Below are 20,750 nucleotides of genomic sequence, written 5' to 3'. Positions count from 1 at the left end.
AGAGCCAAAACTCTTGGCTGTAAGTTAAGTAACTCCTTCTATTTCGCACCATACCATGCATGACTTCAGACTACAGAGATACTTCTTCCTCAAAGACCCTCTAACCTAAACAATCTGTAATTGTTTTTCTTATAATTTATATGTGAATCCCTCCCCCAAAAGAAAAAAATGTCTTTTTAGTTCCTTATTCTACTTATCTTCCACGTAATACCTAAATAAAGCCTAGAGAATAAGTGGATGTTAAGTAGACCTCTGATTCTTTTCACATCTTACCACCTTATTCTAGGTGTGAATTACTGTCTTGTCACCTGAAGAAGCAACATTAGCAACAGATTTTTTGGGGTGGGTGCAGATCAATGTCTTGTATTAACATCATATCTCAAAATCTGAAGCATGTTCATAGTAATTTCTGCAACTTCACTACCACACTTTTTTTTTTTTAAATAAATGTATGAAGGAGTTTCATTTAGAAAATGTTATTATTACCAACAGCAAATGCTTGCTCATCTTCTCCCCCTGAAAATAACTAAAATGCAGAACAGTAAGACTTCTATGTAGCACTCTTTCTACACTTAATTAAACAATGAGAAACAGCTGGGATTAAGACTGTTTCCTATACAGGTATCTTTAAGTCTGTCTAACCTTTCTTGCAAAAGTTAAGCAAAGCACTAATCAATGAAAAATGAAATTTAACACTGAAACTGTCATGCCAAACTACTGTTAGCCTAACCTAGCACACATGACAGCAAATGCTACTGCAAACTCCAAAAATAGGCCATTAGGAGTTTAATAAAGCTATTTTAGGAACAAAGTTTCATCAAAATACTGTTTTGAAGTGCTTTTTGATTTAATAGTTACAACCTGAATGCTGTAAAATTCAATCAAAGCTAGTAAGCTACTACTGAACCCAAATAACGAGAAGACATTGAACATACTAAAGGAAAACAAGTTTAACTCATTGCTTAAAAGGACACTATCAATATTTACCTCTTCTTTCTTTATAAGGATTGGTGATCTTTTTGAAGGGAAAATATAATTTTCATTTTCCAATAATACCAAAAGCATCAATTTGCTTTCTCCACAGAAGTCATCTGGCTCATCAAAAGTACACCTATTGTTTTTACAAGCAGGACAAACTAGCTCTTTCCTCAAATACTATTAAGTACTTGATGAAGAAGTAGGTAGTTTTAGAATTTTGAAGACAGGTGTTGCCATATTCTAGTTTCAGAATTAACTATACCACTGCTGGGCGTATTTAATCTCAAATTAGAGATGAGACAAAGCACTGTTAGTGTTTCTACCAAAGCAAAAGAGGAGAGAAACTTCTGCTATATTTGCACACATGTATCTACATGCAAACTGCAACCCTGTCTCTTGAAAATTATTCCTGTGTCGTTATTCCTGTGGTCCCTGTTCTCCTCACAAGAAGTTTCTATTCAAATATAGTTCTTCCTATAAAAAGTTCAAGAAACATCGTATTACATTAACGTATACGAAATGCAGCTAACCAATGACAATATGCTGCAAAACGGTGGGAGGCAAAGCTCTGCTAGTTAATTTTCTGTTTTTACTAGGAAAAGTATGAGATCTCTAATGCTGGCAAACTTGTAATACCTTCCCCCAAAGCCCAGGACTAGTAAGCTTTCTGGAATACAAGTTGTTCCAGGATGATGTAAGGCAGACACACACAATGCTGGGCTTGAACCTGTGGCCAATTAATCTATGTCTTCTACACCAGTGCCATCCAACTACTTCACTATCCCACAGCAAGACTGCAATAGTCAGTCTTAGTTTATCTAGAGGAAGAATCACACTCATTGCTGCTTAATAACGTGGCTTTCTCCTGGAATAACATCATTCACTATGCTACCTTGTTTCCTCTGCATTCTTCATCCCCCTTAAAAAGCCTTCCCCTGCAAGGGCTCTGGCTACCTTCCCTGTGTGTGAAATGTTCAGCACACCAACTTTTTAATTAGCTTGCTGTTCAGTACACCGGAAGTTTGCTCAAGTTTGTTCAAGGACACTTTAATCCTCTGCCAAAAAACCTCCAAAATGCTTCTAATTTTGAGCACTGCTACCCTAGTTTCTTTTAGCCGCAAGAAAAGAGGCATTTAGAAGGGAGAAAGAGGTTCCACATAGGACAACCTTAGTCTTCCAGTCATTACAGAAAACTATGTTCATATTAGTTTTTGTAGGATAACAAAGGCAGACTAAAAGGGGCCAAGGTAATTCTGATGCGACTGTCACAATGGAGGAGAAGACGAAAAGCAGCACTGCAGGATGCAGAAGATGTCCTGTTAGAGTGTATTAAAGACTTACTGCTACCACCCTAGCTCTAAGGCTTGCCAACAGCCCCTTTAAGAAAACTTTTTAAAATTAAGCAATTTAAAAGTGAATTATTTTTATTAGCAGAAGTAATTTTATTTTTTATTGCCAAAAAATATGTTACTTTTGCACAGAAAATATTTTGCTTTAAGAACATGCTGAATAGGGTAATTCAGCATGTTAACCTAGAACTTATTTTCCTGCTGGAAGATCAAGATACTAAGTTATCCTTATTTATCTGATTCCATTAAGTTTATTCAGTACATACCAGAATTGCTTTTTCTGGTATTCACATATATATTCTGAAGATCTAATTTCTAAAGAGGCTTTTAACCATTACTAAAGGAAGTCTTTACTGAAGATTTCTTTTGATAATGGTTAATTAATAACCTTTAGTAAAGAACTACCTCAAAAACTAAAAGGTTAAGAGAAACACACTGCAGTCTGAGACCAGATGCAATTTTCAAGTAATTAATCTTGTACACCACAGAAAGAATTCTGCAGAACTGTTTTTTAAGAAGAATCAGTACCTTCAACTCCCCTCTTCAGGATACATATGCTTTTTACACCTCAACACTTCATAAGAAAATAATACCAACTTTGAAAAGAATGCAACTGTTTCATAATCAAGAGACTTACCAATGAAGGGTCAAGGTAGCTGTGTGTGGCTGACCAGGTCTGTGGGCCAATTAAGCTGTACAATGGAAACTGCTGATGGGGACTGTATACTGGAGGTAAGTAAAAGGATGTTGTGTAACGCTGCTGCGTGTAGAGGTTCATATCCAGAGGTCTATATCCATTCTTTGGCAAAAATGTGTTTATAGCTATTGCCTTTGCTTTTATCCTTGCCTGAAAGGAGATTAGATTATTTATTACAGCAACCTTTCCAATTAAATCAGGATGGTTCAAACTAGCAGCTCTCGAACTTTTACTGGACACTTGTCAGTCACTGCTTTCTCCTTCAAGGAAGGCAGGAACAGATGAATGCTTCCCTGCTGGCCGGATGCTAGGACAGATATACCGCTGACAGAAAGGAGGAAAAGGAGAAGTAAAATGGCTTGAGCTACTTTTCAAAACCCATCTCCCGGTCAAATAGCTGCTGAGATTGGACCACTTAAAATTTATATTAGAAAACAGTGAGGCCCACAAAAACCAGAACATATACACACATACCCCCAAAAAAACCATAAAGCTCTATTTACCTTAATTGGTTTTCCTTGGAAAGTTTTCACTTCTTCTCTAAGGTATCTGTAAGCCTTTAAAGAAAGTAATTATAAAATTTGTCAAATATAATTTAAACAAAGGAAACTTAAGTTTTGACAGGCTAATCCTAACAATAATTCTTGAAGTGTCTGCTAGACTATAGAAAACCCTCATATCTAAACTGCATTTGGCAAGATTTAAGTTATCATTGCAGAAGTGCTTCAGTAGCATTAAAACAGGATTTTAACTCCTGTGATTGAAGCATTTAAATGTGTCATCCAAAAGATCAATGTTCTTAGTACGAAAAACTTAAAGATTTGTCTAGGAAGCCAGCATAGGCAAACAACATAAAATTCTTACAAGGTTATGTTTAATAGTACTGATAACTAGACATTAGCTAAGGGGAAGATGGTTTTCAGAGGTTTGGGTATTTTGCTTTTTAAATTGCTACACATTTGTAATGCAGTTTATGACCCGTCAATCCACCCTCATCCCACCCTTATTTACTGTTATATTCTAAAATGCTTCAAAAATGTTACCTGCTGTGCATCAGCTTCTGATTCAAACGTGATGAACCAGTTGTCATTATAGGCAAACTCACAGTTGATAAACTTAGGCAAATTATCTCCTTTGAAAAGTGCTTCAACCTCCTAAGAAAAGTGGTTTTGATAAGAAGGGAGAGAAAAGAGTGGGAGAAAAAAAAATGGATGGACAGAAGAAAGCATCAATTTAATGTGCAGAATTCTGGAACTCTAGGTAAGAAAGATAAAAAACACTTTTGGGCTTACAAAACAAAACTGAACTTCGGAACACCTGCAGTAGTGTTAGCTCTGTCCAATCACTCCACTAGGTAGACTGAATTCGAACAAGCATTGTCTAAGGCCATACTGCAAGTAGTAGTTGCCTGATCCCTTAAATCAGGGAAGATAAGCTATTTAGGCCATACAGAGGCACTTAAATTTGGCATCAAGTACAGAAGAATGTCTATTTCTCCCCTCTCCCCAAAACAATGAAGCCACATGAAAACCTGTGCATGCTGCATGTGATAGGAGAACCCAACCCTTTCAGCAGACACCTGAAGATACACTTTAACTCAAAGTGTGTACAGATTAATATATTTGAAACAGGGTTTATGTTACCTCAAAAACAATCAGCTAATTTCTACAGAAAAAACACATGTTGGACTTTATATTTGTTTTAATCCATTTCCATGTATATTTTTTTTTGCCACAGAGTTGAGGCAAGCAGCAGCAAAAAGCAATCCAACTTGGGAGGCCTTACAGTATTTTGGAACTTTGCTGCTTAAATAAAGCCTGACCATGTTACGCCAGAAAACATATCCTATTAAATCTGGCCAGGTAAGTCTAGATTTTCCAGTCTGGCAAATGTAAACACGTAACATATAAAACACTTCACTTCAGACCACCTTTTTTGAAAATTAAGACTCCTCAGAACTTTGTTGTTGTTAAGCATTTAAGAGCAACCACCCCGTGCTAATATATCCAAACCTGACAAACTGATGACAGAAAAAACAAACCAACCAACCAAATCTATAATATTAAAAGCTAGGCAGTCTTTGAAAGGTTATATTTCATTTAGAAAGCTAAAAGCCGCTGATATTTTTAAGTTATGTATATAGCATATCTAACTTCCTCCCTCCAATTCCTTTTAGCATTTTGTTTCATGCTCCTGTTTAAGGCCACTTAGTTCTTTATTATGAGTTTTTCAACTGCAGTACTTTTTATTTTTGTATGAAGACCATCAAGAAGAGCAGCTCTTTCAGAATCTTTATTCCTCCTTGTAAAATTAAAGGGGAAATTAAAATATCTACCCATCATCAAGAATCTGTGCGTCCTCCTCCTTTTTGAAAATTCAAGATACTATGGCCCAGTAACTTTTTTCCTAGTCTTTCCATTAGTCATAGTCCCAGCTACATCAGAGTTGCATTGAGTGTATTTCACACAATCACGTTCTCCACTCTCACACTCATTCCACAAGCCAGCATAGATCCTTCACCACTTGTTGACACCTCTACCCTCACCATTATGGAAATGTTTGCAAAGCTTCAAGTACTTCACCCTAACAAGCTTCAAGGTGCAGCAGTGGCATTTTCCATTCTAAGACTTATCTTCCCTCATCTTCACTTGCTATTTATCCAAGGAGCTGAGCACTAAGTAATATGGATAAGCCAGAGTTGAAGAAAATTATGGTATCTCTACCACACACAGCATTGTCAGTTTTTCAGCCCTCTGCAGAGCTACAGATTTTACCACAGGCTTCCTATAAGCAACATGCTTCTATCAAATATATTTATTATCCAAACACACACAATAAACTAAGGTTTAGAAACATGGTTAGAAACTAACAATGTAGTAGGAAATGCGATATGCTTATTAAAATCTGGAAGAAATCTAACTTCCAAATCCTAAGGGAAAAGCATTCTTTACTGAACAATTAAACACTTACTTCAATGGGGGTAGATTCAGGTACTTCACGTAAAATCACAATACAGCGATTCTGATTTGGCCTAACTTTTTCTCCCTTCTCATCCACTTGGACTAAAGGCAACGCTAAGGGAGAAAAGACAAAAACGTGTATTAGATGTCAGCAATCATAATAGCTTTGCACACTGAAAGATGTGGTGGACACAGTTTTATAATGCAAAGCTTTTTGTGCTAAACTTCAAATATTTTTGAACATTAAGAAACAAGCAGAAGATGACTGAGGATACTTTAAGACATATGAAACTGAGTAGACATGTTCCTTGAAATCTCCACACTCTTCCTACTCTTCCAGCCTAGAAAATCCCAATTCATTAGCTTTTTCTTCTAAGGCACACATTGAGTCATGTTCTCTTTTGATTCTTACCTTAGTGGTAATGTCCAGTAGGCTTTTCTGAGAATTTAATCATAGAATACCAGGTTGGAAGGGACCTCAAGGATCATCTGGTATTACGTGTCTTGGGAAAAGCACAGTCTAGACAAGATGGCCCAGCACCTTGTGCAGCTGAATCTTAAAAGTGTCCAATGTTGAGGAATCCACCACTTTGCTGAGGAGATTATTTCAATGGCTGATTGTTCTCATTGTGAAAAGTTTTTCTCTTGTGTCCAATTGGAATGTCCCCAGGAGTAACTTGTACCCATTACCCCTTGTCTTTTCCATGTGACTCCTTTTAAAAAGGGTGTCTCCATCCTCTTTGTAGCTACCCTTTAATACTGGAACATGGTGATAAGGTCTCCCCTAAGCTGCCTTTTCTGAAGGCTGAACAAACCCAGTTCTCTCAGCCTTTCCTCATGCGGCAGGCTTCCCAGTCCTTTGATCGTCTTTGTGGCCCTTCTCTGGACCCTCTCCAGCCTGTCCACATCTTTTTTGTACAGTGAGGACCAAACCTGAACACAGTATTGCAGGTGTGGCCTGACAAATGCTGAGTAAAGTGGGATAATTACTTTATCTCTGCTGGCGATGCAACCCAGCATCCTGTTGGCTTTCTTTGCCACAGGAGCACACTGTTCACTCGTACTGAGCTTGCTGTCCACCAGGACCCCCAAGTCCCTTTCCACAGAGCTGCTCCCCAGCCAGGTAGATCCCAACCTGTGCTGCACTCCTGGATTATATTTTCCGAGGTGTAAGACTTTACACTTGTCCTCATTGGACTTGATAAGGTTCTTGTTAGCCCACTCTTCCAGCCTATCCAGGTCTTCCTGCAGGGTGGCTCTCCCTTGCGTCTGCTTCCCCACTCAGTTTGGCATCATCAGGGTACACTTGATCCCATCATTCAGATCACTTATGAAGATATTAAACAGCACTGGGCCCAGTATTGATCCCTGGCGGACCCCACTTGTGACAGGTTGCCAGTTTGAAAAGGAGCTATTTACCACCACCCTCTGGGTGCAGCCTGTCAGCCAGTTCCCCACTCACCGCACAGACCACTCATCTAGACCGTAACGCACCAGTTTGTCTAGGAGGAGGCTGCGGGAAACCGTATCAAAAGCCTTGGAGAAATCCAGGTAGACAATGTCCACATCAATGCCCCACGCCAACTGCGCAGGTTACTTTGTTGTACAAGGCGATCAGGTTTGTCAAGCACAATTTGCCCTTGGTGAATCCATGCTGGCTTTTCCCAATCATGTGCTTCATTTGATTTGTGATAGCCCCCAGAAGGATTAGTTCCATAACCTTCCCAGGGACTGAAGTAAGACTGATGGGCCTATAATTTCCTGGATCCTCCTTTAAGCCCTTTTTGTAGATGAGGGTGACCTTAGCCTTCTTCCAGTCTTCTGGGACGTCCCCCATTCTCCACAACTTCTCAAAGATTACAGAGAGCAGCCTCACAAAATCAGCCAACTCTCTTAACACCCTTGAGTGGATAACGTGAGGGCCCATTGATTTGCAGGGGTCAAGCTCCTGTAATAGTTCACATACCAACTCTTCCTTCACGGACGCTGGGTCTGTTTTTGCATCAACCTGGATTTTTGTTCCCAAGGCCTGGAGCCCAAGAGTGGTGGTACAGATAGAGGTGAAGGAAGTGTTGAGAACCTCTGCCTTTTCAGCACTAATTCACCTCTGCTGTTTAACAGCAGCCAATATTTTCCTTCTATTTCTGCTTGTTGTTTACATACCTGAAGAACCCTTCATTGTAGTTTGATACCTTTGGCCAATTTCAATTCCAGCTGAGCTTTTGCTTTTCTAACTGCATCTCTGCACGCCTTGGCAATGCCCTTGTAGTTCTCAAAAGGTATTCATCTGCTTCCCCATCTCTGGTACACTTCTCTTTTGGCTTGGAGCAGACTCACAAGCCTGCAGTTAAGCCAAGGGGGTCTCTTGCTCTGCCTACTTCCCTTACTTTTAAAGGGGATGAAATGTTTTTGCGCTTCCAGGAGAGCGTTCTTGAAAAACTTCCAGCGCTTGCTAACTCCTTTATCCTCCACGGAAGCTTCCCAGGGAATCCTTCCCAACTGAGCTCTGAGCAAGCTGAAGTTTGGTCTTCTAAAATCTCAAACCTTTGTCTTAGTACTAACCTTCAGCATGCTCAGCAGGATCCCAAACTCCACAATACTATGATCACTGCAGCCAAGGCTATCACAGAGATATTACAAGCCAAGGCTATCACAGAGATATTACAAAGCAGGTTTTCTTGGTTTATGAGTAGCAAGTCCAGCAGTACGTCATTCCTGGTTGGCACATCTAACACGTGTATGAGGAAGCAGTCCTCTGTGCATTGCAGAAACTCGATGGATGACATGTGAGCTGCTCTACTGTTCTTCCAACAAATGTCTGGGTAGTTGAAGTCACCCATAAGAACCAGGTTCTGTTGACCTGAAGCTTGCTTAAGTGACCCAAATACTGCTTTGTTGGCCTTATTGTCTTGGTTGGGAGGTTGGTAGCAGATGCCTACTGTAAGATCCCCCTTGGAGATGACCCCTCTGATCTTGACCTAGAGGCATGTGATAGGGCTTCCACTGTTGCCACAGCCGGCTTCTATTTTTTCAAGGTTCTCCTTAACATAGAGTGTGATTCCTCCTCTTCTTCTTCCCTGCCTGCCTTTACGAAACAGCCAATAACCATCCATCACAACCCTCCAGTTGTGTGTTGTCCCACCATGTCCCACAATTTAAACTCACATTATTCTCATTTACGCAGATTACTCAATACCTCAAACATGACGTAGCTTTGATAAAACTGCAGTCCTTAATTGTGATGGTCTAAACTGGAAGCTGTGTGCTCTATTTAATGCTTTACAGAAAAAGGATGGCATTTTATTGTAATACATAACAAGAAAAAGGACAAGAGATTGAAAATCCAGATTAAGAGTCCTACAGCAACAGCCAGAATGCTTTCTAGCATTGAGGGATTTTTACTTACATCTCAGCACTTCAACAATCAAATCCATATCAGTACTGAGTTTCTTGACATGATCAAGGTTCGCTACTGTCATTATTGGCACATACTGATCGCTGTCCATCTGTGATATAAGGTACATGTCACTGGCAAGATTTTCTCTGTTGGGAGAGAAAAAAAGAATTTGGGAAATGTCACAGATGTAACTTTTGCCAATAAACTTGAGACAAAAAATTCATCACATAGTACAAGCCAGATTCCTAAACTAAATTTTGTTTTCAGCATTTTCACCAATTCCTCAGTCCATTCACCTACTATATTTCACTTCCTAGAAAACATGAAATGTCTTTTTTTCCCTTCATGCAACAGTACTGGCATCTTCCTGTTCAAGCAGCACATTACCCCCCACCCAAACATGTAATATTGTTAGGAGATTACTACTTCAAATGACCACTGACTGTAACTGGTTATGCAGGAGTATACAGATTAGGAATTATTCTAGGTTATTAAGACATGTGGTTTAGGATGTTTTTATCTAGATACAAGCACTGAGAATAATTAAGTACAAGTAAGCTGCTTTGAAGATCTTGCCTCAGTCTGTACCAGAATGTGTATGATTCAGAGCCCTTACCTTTTTTTTTTCTTTTTTAAATTGATCCTTAACTTAAAATATAAAGGGATCTACAGATGCACATACAAAAATCCTACTTTGTATCAATGCAAATTTTAAAATTATTAGCTTAAACAAAGCCTACCAAATGGCTTAAGTTACTCGGTTTTAATTTGCAAAAAAACAGTAGCAGTCATAAAAATTCACCTGATCTGTAATTGCTTGTAACTACTCTCACTTCAAAACAATGTATTTGCCAGCTTATGTTTTAGGCCCAGAAGTTTCATGTAAGCTTTAAGATGTACATCAATACAATACTCTGGAATTTTGTGTTACTTCCCCCAAATTCTCATCCTTTCCACTCAGTTTTAAGTGACAGCTGAGAAATATATTAACATACATCCCAAGTTAGGTACTGGATCTCGCTAGTTATCCTCCAGTTTGCTACATTTAGGTGTATACATACCTTGATAAACAGAATTCCAGTGTTTTTTTCAGTAATTCTCGTAAATCTTCCTGACCTTCTGGCTGCAACTGTTCGTTTCCACCTAATAATTAAAATACTTAAGTTTAAAATTTAGTTCTGCTATATTACATAACAGATACTTTAATCAAGCCATCATGTCTATTACTGGCTGTATAATTAGTAACAAATTTTCCAATTCAATAAATGTTCATTGTGTATTAGTTCACCACTCACCAAAATTGCACAGGAGCACTTTAAGACAGAAAAGAAGAACCATGACTGACTTCACTTGTTAACCTCTGTTCTCCAAATACATAAAAACTTGAAGCAGTTTTAGAAGAGCAGCTACAAAGGCATCTCAAAGTAAATACTGAACTGATTTAGCTCGTATATCTTGTCTTCCAGTCCTCGGAAACTAACCAATTCCTAGCTGACTAAACCCTGACTAATGCAGCAGACTAACTAAGCAAGTGAGCAATGTAATGGAGACACTTCGTACTTCTGGCCTCACTCTAAATGCCCAAGACACTTCAGAAAAGAGTTTAAAAATATAACTATGAAATATCAGCAGATATCCAATCAATTAACAACAGATGTGTGATCAATTAACAATCTCTTGGTTAAGAAGGAGACAATCATTTTTTTCTTATACCTGGAAGTTTCAAAATTACCACATGGAAAACACTGATTTCATGTTTATTTTAGTTTAGACCCAATACACTACAGTCAGTTGAGGGTAAACTAATTGTGTCAGTGGGAGGACTGCTTAAAGATCAGAAGTTTAGTGTGGCTTTCAGAGATTTATAAAACATTTAGTTAACATGTTACATAAATGTAAATTAGTTTTTTTAAAAAGTGTTTCACACCAACTATTACCCTGTACACCCTTCCCTTCTTCAGTAACTTTCATCCTTTTCTTCAGCTCTCCTAAACCTTTCTTGTTCCTAGAGCAACTTTTAATTTCGTCCCACCATTTTGTCCTTCATGTGTTCTATTCTGACACAGATAGTGCCAACACCTGAGAAATACACACATCATATACTAACCACTACTTCCCTTCCCCACCTCCTCTTTCCTCCTTGCTCAAAACCTAGCAAAGACCAAAACTCTAGGCATTTTTTAAAATAATAATTAAAAAAAATAAAAATCAGCTTTCAGAATTGGGACCACCTGTGTAACTATTCAACAAGGAGAACAGATCCAACCTGCTGTTCAGCTGCTTTACAACACTATTTGACTCTTGTTAAAAGTTAACTATTTTGGGCACATAAAGGACAGGCTGACAAGTTCTAACACTAAGCTGAGGAACACTGTTCCCTTCTAGAGTGCTAGGTACCATTAGTATCATTTTCTATTTGCCAGTTAGCTATTATTTAATACTCCCCAATAGTACCCTTACGTAGAAGAGTCAAAGAGAACTTTCAGTTTTCAACACAAGCAAGGATGATGCCACAACTGTGTCTGATTTCAGTTGTCTTGATTTCCGACTATTACGGATGCTATATTGGTCATTTTAAATACATGTTATAAAATCAGCTAAGCACAATGAACAAGGAGCAGACCTCATGAATCCCAAGAAATACCCAGCACATTTTCCTCTCTTTCCCATCCCTCATCTCAGTTCAAGTAGAAATCCTACATCCATCTTGCAGACCTTCTGTCCCTTTCAGTGAAATATAAGCATGGCTGAATCTCTATGCTAGTTTCCAGAAGTTTCTTAAAACATGCCTTCTGGTATATACTACACCTACTAAGAGTTGCACTGAAAACAACCATGAAAGTTCATTTAAAAAAGTATGCAAAGAAGTTAGACTAAATTGTTGCTTATTTTAGCATTTTAACTACAAGACTTATCTTTTGACACATTAACATTACTACTTGAGACACAAATGGTATGTGAATTTCACCTCAGTACCTGAACCAACTAGAAACATGCAGCTTAGGTAGATATCTAAATGTAAACGGCTACACTAGGGACTTGCATTCAGAATAACATTTCAGAAAACAATACTCAGTTATATCCAGAAGTTATGATCTATTCTGTGCAGTATCTCATAAGGCCTATACTCAACAGGAGGAGGCTGGTTTCCAAAGGTCTAAGCCTGAGAGCAAAAGAGACAGGATCTTCTGGCGTCTGTTTACAGAACACATATATTGAACAACCGAAGTGGTGTCACCTTTCTTTTGGTTTGGGTTTGTTGTTTTGGTTTTGTTGGTTTTTTTAATTGATGCTCACTCTTCAACTCAAAATATATTTTCTTTTTTAAAACCAAATCCAAGCAAATATTAGCTTTCTCTTACCTGTCTGGGTGGTTTCATGTATAGACTCATACTCAGAATGATCGAGAGCCAAAGGGTTCATATCCGTCTGGTCTGACACCGAAACAGCTGGTGACGGCTCCTGCAGCTCTGTCAGCACTGCATTCTGATGCTTTTTGTCACCATCACCATTAGCACCCAGTCCTGCAGCAGAGATGACAAACACACTGAAAAAGCATTCCTTCTAATCACAGTAACATCATAGTTAACACTAAATCTGAAGGAAAGTTGCTTACTTAGTTGCATTTTATTTTTATAACAGGAAATTAAAATTGAGAAAGTTCTGCACTTTTGCTGAAGCAACAGCTAGAAACTCTTATTCATACCTTCTTTACAAGAATCTGGAGGTTGGTCAGGTATTTCTTCCCACGTTTTGCTCACGCTACCATCAGTGGCACCACTTGCTTCCAAGTGTAACATATGATTTCCCCACACCTTTGCATTAGGATTTAACTCAGAAACCTTGGTTGACTCCTACAAAAAGAAATTTCTTTGATGATGCACTTTGTGGATGCACAGCATGCATCTGTGCATATATACATACAGTCTCAAATAACAGTATCAGATGTACAACTCTTGATTGTATTGTCAAGGTTTTTTTTCACATCTATATATATTAACTGAGTTGCCATCCCATAACCATTTCAGTTACAAAAACAACTGAATTGTGCAGCACAGAATTCATTTCCCTGATTAAGAATCACCAGAAAAGGCTAGACAAGCAGTGTAAACTACAACAAACATTTCATTCTTTGCCTTTGACAGCCTAACTCAACCTGTACTTGCCCTAGACTTCAGGCAGTTCTCTAATACAAATATTAACTCAATGTTGACTATATTGTTATTGTATCTGTTTCTGTGAAATAACATAAAAACCCCTAAGAAAATACAAAAGCACAGGATTTTTTTTTTCCTGGACTTATATAAACATGTTTTAAGGAAGCATTACAGAAAATTTAAAGCAATGAGATGTGCATGACACCTTCTGTCATTACTTCGAGAGAAAAGACAGAGCATTAACAAAAATTTTGGTTAGTTTTCCCCTAGGCAGGACAAAAAGAATGAATAACGAGATCCAGTTAGATCATCTTTAATGAGCAGACTTTAGTCTCTTTTAACCTGGATTGGAAATGGACACATTTAATGGTCATATATAACCATTATATAAATGGTCATATTTGTGCTTCAGAGAGATTGCTCTCTGCAGTGCCAACACCTACAATACTTTTTTGATAGTAACATGAGACAGTTTTCACTTGTTTTGCTAATGTTTGAGCAAAATGCATTAAGTTATTCCATACCCAGAATATCTTTGGTATGTTTTAATATGATGATTATACTGGGAAAGAGTATTGCTCATGGTAACACATACTAAAAAAGCTTATTAAAATTTGTTTTGCGAATTTAGCGATGCTAGGAACATTACAGAGTTTAAGCACAGGCACTTCAAAATTCCATGAAGCTTTAATTATTCTGAAACACATGCACTCAGTCATTATCATAGTGCATAGAAAACACATCCAGCAGGTAAAAAGATCTAAAGAATCTCAACTTAAACACACCTACTGAACGATAGAGAAAAGACTTATAAAAAGTGGAAGTGCTCAACATAACTACTTGAATAGTAAGGATTCAAAGATGACAGCAAGTTCCATCAGTTTCCATTTTTAATACAAAAAGTTCCCCCAGGAGATAGCAAACTTGGCCTCTAGTACAACCCACTGCTGGCACTGCAACTGCTGACAAGGTCAGAGCAGCTGCTGTAACGCAGTCAGTGCAGAGAACAATACTAAGCACTGGCTCTGCTCAGCAGGGAAGAAAGAGGAGCAGCAGCCGCCGCAGGTTGGCTTTGCTGCTTTCTTACTCCAGCTAGCCAAAATCCACTCTAGCTCATTCCCCACGCTTCTCCTGTAGCCACTCCTTTCTACAGCACTTCAGAAGATCATCTCCAGAAGTGAGCAAAAGGTTTCCTAATTGCTACCAAGCAAGAACTTTAAGATTTCAGGAAATCCACAAACATTTCTTCCTACATGAAGGTCAAGAGCACTACTAACAGTCTGGAGAAAGTTTCCCTTCGACATGCGGAAGTGTTCATCTCAAGTTCATCTAGAATTGAGAATCTGCAATCAAGATACTTTGCCCAACATTTAAACTTTCACACAAGGTAAACAGACCAAAAAAAGAAAAAAAAATTTATCAATATTCAGCAACATTGTGAACTACTACATTCTGTATAGCATTCGGTTTTGCAAAGGAGAGAGAGAATGGTCAGCTTCAGGACAAAATAACACATGATATATTTAACTATCTAATGAAACCAGTTTGACTTGGCTTATTCCAATCCCTAGCTTCTGCTTTAAGCTTTAACATCAAATCACTTCTGCAGAATACTTACAAATTCATCTTTATCTTGCCATCCCCAAGTACCAACATTTTCTGGTGCTAGCAGCTGATACAGGTAACTTCCCACGGCATACGAAGTACCTGTTAGATCTTCAGGTTCGTTCTGGAAGTTTTCACTAACTATGCATAGTCTGTCATTCTTCACGGTATTGTTAGAAATTGTATTATTCCATAAAAAGCCCATCAGATATTCACCATTACCAGCAGTAACAGTGTCAGAAAATAACTCATTTGTCCAATCGGCACTGCCAGTCTGAAGACTGATGAAATGTGACCATATTTCAACTTGGGGATTTTGTCTGTCCAGTTCATAGGAGTGCTCTTGGTCACTCGATACGTCTTCCATCAGATCCAATACACACTGCTCACTGCCTCGCTGAAATCCTGCAGCACCAGGAAAGGCACTGTGTATTTCATAGGAAGGAGTAGCAGCGTATTTGTCTACCTGCTTTGGGTCAACAAAAACTCCAAGCTCTTTGTTTGAGAAAATCTTGTGATCTGACTGCATCTGTTCCCAACTTGTGGCCAAGTCATTCATTTCATTATTTAATATGTAACTGCTGTTTTTCAGTTCAGTAGCCTTGGCTTCCAATTGCTTTAAATTCCCTGTGGTAAAAGCTTCTAGATTCCCAGTTGACATGCTAAAACTAGTGAGGCTCTCCTCCTCTGAGCAGATGCTGACACACAGTTTTACTTCACCATCCTGAAGATTACATTCACTTACATCGCACACACTTTTTTCATGAGCTTCTGATCCTACTTCAGTAAGAGGCCCAACACAAACTTGGGTGTTCCTGACCTCTGGCTCTGGACTGGCACAGTGACATACCTCAGGCTCTTCCACTGGTTTATCATGCACATGAGAATATGAATTTTGACACAAAGAAGGTAAACAGTTATGGGCTTTATGTAAGAGATTACTGGCATCTTCCAGATTTTTAGTGTCATCTATCAATTTTACACTCTCGTACATACAATTGTCCAAAGCTACAGGTACGGTGGAGTTAGAGTGAATATTCTGATCGTGAGTCAAGCCTTTATTGCAATTTAAGAAGTTTTTATCACGATCAATAATGTTAGTACCCAAATTCTGTTTTACATTTTCTGCCTTGTTATTAATTGTCTCATTTAGGTGAGCTTCAAGTTTTGTTTGTTTTACAGATTCTACTACATCCCCAGCTATTTTGGCCAAGTCAGTCCCCACATTCCATTCATTTTCCACTGCATGGAAGGAACATACATCCTGTTGCTCACCTTGTCTACAGTTTATGTCCATTTTGTTCATATCCTCATGTTCCACGGACACAGAAGAGACACTGTTTTTGTTATCTGACTTCGAATATTTGCATACTTTACCTTTATTCCCTGGTGACTCTTTTGAAATATGAGATTCTAGGCTGTTTTCCTTTAGGAACGTTTCATCTGTGCTTGTGTTATATAGTTCATGAGTTGTCAAAGTGCCATCACTTACCCACGATGGAGTTCTGCTCAAGCTACCAGCTTCCTCAAGCATGTCGCCTTTTAGCTCAATTATACTCACACAGACTTCTTCCTCCATGCCACTGTGGTTTGCAACTTCAGTTGATGTCTTGTTTTCAGTGCAACCCTTAATTTGAGTTTGAAAATCAGAACTTTCTTCCAAGTTTTCAGGCATTTCAGTCATATTCAAAGCTTCACAGCTATGCAAAACTGTACCTGTGCATTCCTCTTTATCTTTCAAGAACTCTTCCAAAATGCTGTGATGTTCTCTAGAGTCAGGTGCAAACATCTGGCTACCATCACATGTTCTTTGAAATGTTCTCTCTTCCACATTTGAGTTTACTTCACTTTCTGGCTTTAGGAAGCAGCCTTCTTCAGCAAGTTTTTCTACATGTTGACTCATTGAAAAAGAATCATTGTCCATTTCACATAACTCTAATGGTAATTTAAAGTTACCCCTCATGTTCTCTGCCACCTGTTTAGTATTCATTTCCCTTACAACACTTGAGGGATGCCTACTTAAATCAAATGGTACAATCTCAGAATCATGACTTCCTTCAATTTTTCCTGAATTACATGCTCTACTGTTTAACAATGCACTGGAAATACAATCATTGCATTTCATGTTTTCTGAATTAGGGCTGTATCGGTCCTCTTCAGCACCATCTGCAAATTTTACTGAATCACAAGCTCTATGGAGTGATTCATTCCAACTGACAGCATTACCTGTGGTATATACCTCCTCTTGTCGATTCTCAGGGACGACTTCATCATATACTTTTGCTCTTAAGCCATCTGTTACTGTATTGTCAGTGTTAAACCTACACACCTGACACCTGTTAGCCAGCAAGTTATCATAAGATTGGATGTCTATGCTACAATATTCTTTTGTTTCCTTTTTCTGCGTGTTTGACCTATCCTCTTTTTTATACTCAAACAGTTCTTTCTGTGAATTAAACTTAACTTCCACTTGTGCCGACTGCTGCATTGGATATTCCTCCCCAGTGTCTAGAGGTCGTGCCATGCTGCACATTCCTTCATCAGTAACAGCTGAGTTATCTATGTCTGCTGCAGTCTCTTCATGCACGGTAGCTGGCAGCTCTTCATCCCCTTTCAGATCTTCAGCATCTACAACACAAATACTGTAAAATTCCCTATCTTTTGTATTTTGTCTGTTGTCTACATCAAGATAGGAAAATGGGGACATTTCTCTATATGAACTTGAAACTTTTTGTAGGCTGTCACTCTTGCTGTCTTCAACATTTACTGTTCTTTCATTCTGCCTTGAATGGTCACATGTAACTGCATAATCCTCCAGAAAGTTTCTATTTAAGGAAATTTCACCCTGTAAGCCTTTGTCTAGGATGCCTGATGCATGTGAAGCAGAAATATGATCAAACAAGCAATGCTCTTCTGCAGCTACATTTTCATTATTAGTATTACTATTTTCTATATTGTTCATGTGCTGACAATTACTACCAAATTTTTTAGGTGCTCTTTTTTTAGTTACCCTATCTTTCTTGTCTTCACTTTTCTGCAGATTTCCATATGTACCAGAGACCTTCAGGAGGTGACTAAAGGAATTAAAGAAGGTAAAAGGTCTGTTATACGTTCTCCTAGAGCTCTCACGGGGAGTATTCTCCATGCTTTTGTATGACGGATATTTTGCTTTTCTATCCCAGAACCCAGATTTAGAATTTGACACTGTGCAATCATCACTACAAACGCGTTCAATGCCGATTATAGCAGCTGCCCCATTAACTGTCCTTCCCACTGTATGCAAATCCTGGCTTTCCACAGTTCCTAAAATTGAAGATAAAGTTTTACTTATCCTTGACTCTGGTGCTTCCTCTTCCACAGATTTTTGCAACAAGCTGGTTTTCTCCTCATTCCTGCTGTTACTCAATTCTTTACTGAAGCAGCAGCCCATGTTCAATAAGTAGTGTCAGAGGAGTCTTCTCATTGCAAATCACCTTCCTCTATATACTAAACTAACTTTCTACTGCTACTGAGGAGACAAGCCAACACCCAGCTGCCAAAAATAGCACACTTTAAAACCATGCAGGGGTTCATATGTCATTGCCACTCAAAGTCCAAATCGCAGTTGCCGAGCAATGTTTTAGTATTTCATCACATGCACTGCAATATTCAAGCCAAATAACTCTCCTAAAGAGATTAGTCTGTTTACAAGTATTACCAAGTCTTATGAACTTCCATTGTTTAATTTCCTGAAGAGTTTCCTTCATCCAAATCATTAAAATATTTAAATGACATCTTTCACAATGTCCTTGTGTGACAAAAAAACTGCTTGCCTTCATATTTAATACAACTCCTGCTTTCTATACAAGGATAAATGCATTCTGGCTTCACACATTTAAATCTGATTTGAAGACTAAACTAGTGGAAGCTATTAGATCAAACACATTTTGGACCATTTTCTCCTTCTCCTCCCTTCCCCCAGAGCTGAACCTACACCAAGATTACTTCTTTAGGAAAAGCAGGCTAAAGATAGATAAGACCTCATGTATTCCATTGAACAGTCATTGTACGTTATCAGAAGCTAATTCTGTTCCAAGCCTTTCTTTATTTGTTATCTACATGAAAAAAAAAAATACATAATCCCTCAGTGACTTACAGCACTGGAAGGGGCCTCAAGATCATCTAACCATCTCATGGCACTGTGGCAGGATTAATTATACTTAACCTCCAAAATATTTGTGCATTCTTTTACAAAACACTCGGACAGATTTAAAAGGTAGTTCAACTAAATGCTACTTCTTCCAACAGTCTGTCCCCAGCGTAAGTTTCCTTTGTTGTATGTAAACAGTTCTTTCTGACCTTAGGACAGCTAGAACATCTTTATACACATGTATTTACACATTAGAAGACTTATACTACTGTAAGCCCCTTTACTTGCTAAAAAAGTGGTTGTTTCTTCAAAAATAAAAACCTAATAAAAAAGCTGAAAATACCCAGCAATCTTTTCTGCTCTAAACAGAGTTGTTCTTATTTGCCTTTACATAACCTTACATCACTCAGACCTACTCTCAAATCTGTTGCTATTATTTCAAATTTACACCCCATCCTTCAGAGAGCTTGCAGACTGTACCACTACAGCACCACTCTACTCCGTTACTTAAAAGATACTGAAAACTCAGAAGAAAGTAAGACAAGACAGACCCTTAAACGATTTCAAATGTTCTTTCAGCTATACATTGAATTGAGTGCTATTTTTCAACTGGTTGTGCACCTTATGACAAATTTAATCAAGATGTACTTGAACTAGAGTTTTAAGTTAGCTTTGCAATTTACCTTCACTGTATTCATATAGCAGTACATAGGGGTACTAAGGCTAATTAAAGCAGTTGCCTTTCAACTAACTAGTAAGAGATCTGTTTTAATTTCTACTGTAAACTATACTTGCAGGGTAAAGGCTGCTTAACACACAGAGATCCATGCTCTAATATTCCACTATCATTACTTTTTTTTTTTCATGATTGTCATTGTGATGCTCTACAGCTGCTTTCATGCATGCCAAGTCACATAGCCTATGTAAGGTTTAAGACATAATTCAGTCTTATCTATGTTGACTGTATGGTCCCTGTCACTGCCACACTGCAAGATTTCTGCTGTTTCCAAAATTTTTTTTTTTTTTGGGGGGGGGGGGGGGAATCCATCTTTACCAGAGAAGCCCACAGTCACTTCTTCCTTTAAATCTCCTTTGCTTACTTTACTTCTGACAGAAAATCTACTACTATCAACATAGAAATAAATTAAGCATCAGTTCCTCTTTTACTCATTCATATCTATTTGGTAAACTAAGTTCACATCTGTTTAAAGTAACGAACCAAAAAAGAGAAGCAAGCATTTTTTGTTTACTGTTGTCACCTGAAGATTGAGAAAAAAAACGATGCTGCACTGAACCGCAGTAAGCGGAACCAGGCTGGATTAAAATCAGGTAGAAGAGAAAAAAGAAAAAAAAAAAACAATAACGAAAAACCCACAACCAACCTCTTGCTATACCAAACTGTTCACAATCTTATGATAATAACTTGCAAGTACAAGGTAGTACTAAGCAAGTGCAGAAGCACTCTAGAAATTCGAATG

At 38.3% G+C, this 20,750-nt stretch overlaps 1 protein-coding gene across 1 annotated transcript in view; it reads right to left on the bottom strand.

The window, feature by feature from the left end:
- LARP4B (La ribonucleoprotein 4B) overlaps nt 1-17,592 on the bottom strand; it is a 32,479-nt gene extending 14,887 nt beyond the window's left edge. The window contains exons 1-9 of the mRNA XM_009924353.2: nt 15,157-17,592; nt 13,088-13,235; nt 12,744-12,905; nt 10,443-10,524; nt 9,391-9,527; nt 5,995-6,098; nt 4,068-4,178; nt 3,528-3,581; nt 2,965-3,174 (exon numbers count right to left, since the gene is read on the bottom strand). Coding sequence (XP_009922655.2) covers nt 2,965-3,174; nt 3,528-3,581; nt 4,068-4,178; nt 5,995-6,098; nt 9,391-9,527; nt 10,443-10,524; nt 12,744-12,905; nt 13,088-13,235; nt 15,157-17,268 — 3,120 coding nt within the window. The 5' untranslated portion in view covers nt 17,269-17,592. The remainder of the gene's footprint in view (nt 1-2,964; nt 3,175-3,527; nt 3,582-4,067; nt 4,179-5,994; nt 6,099-9,390; nt 9,528-10,442; nt 10,525-12,743; nt 12,906-13,087; nt 13,236-15,156) is intronic.
- Between the last annotated feature and the right edge of the window lie 3,158 nt (nt 17,593-20,750).

Source organism: Haliaeetus albicilla, chromosome 2 (assembly GCF_947461875.1).
Source record: "Haliaeetus albicilla chromosome 2, bHalAlb1.1, whole genome shotgun sequence".
NCBI lineage: Eukaryota > Metazoa > Chordata > Aves > Accipitriformes > Accipitridae > Haliaeetus > Haliaeetus albicilla.
This window is presented reverse-complemented; position numbering and strand designations above follow the sequence as displayed.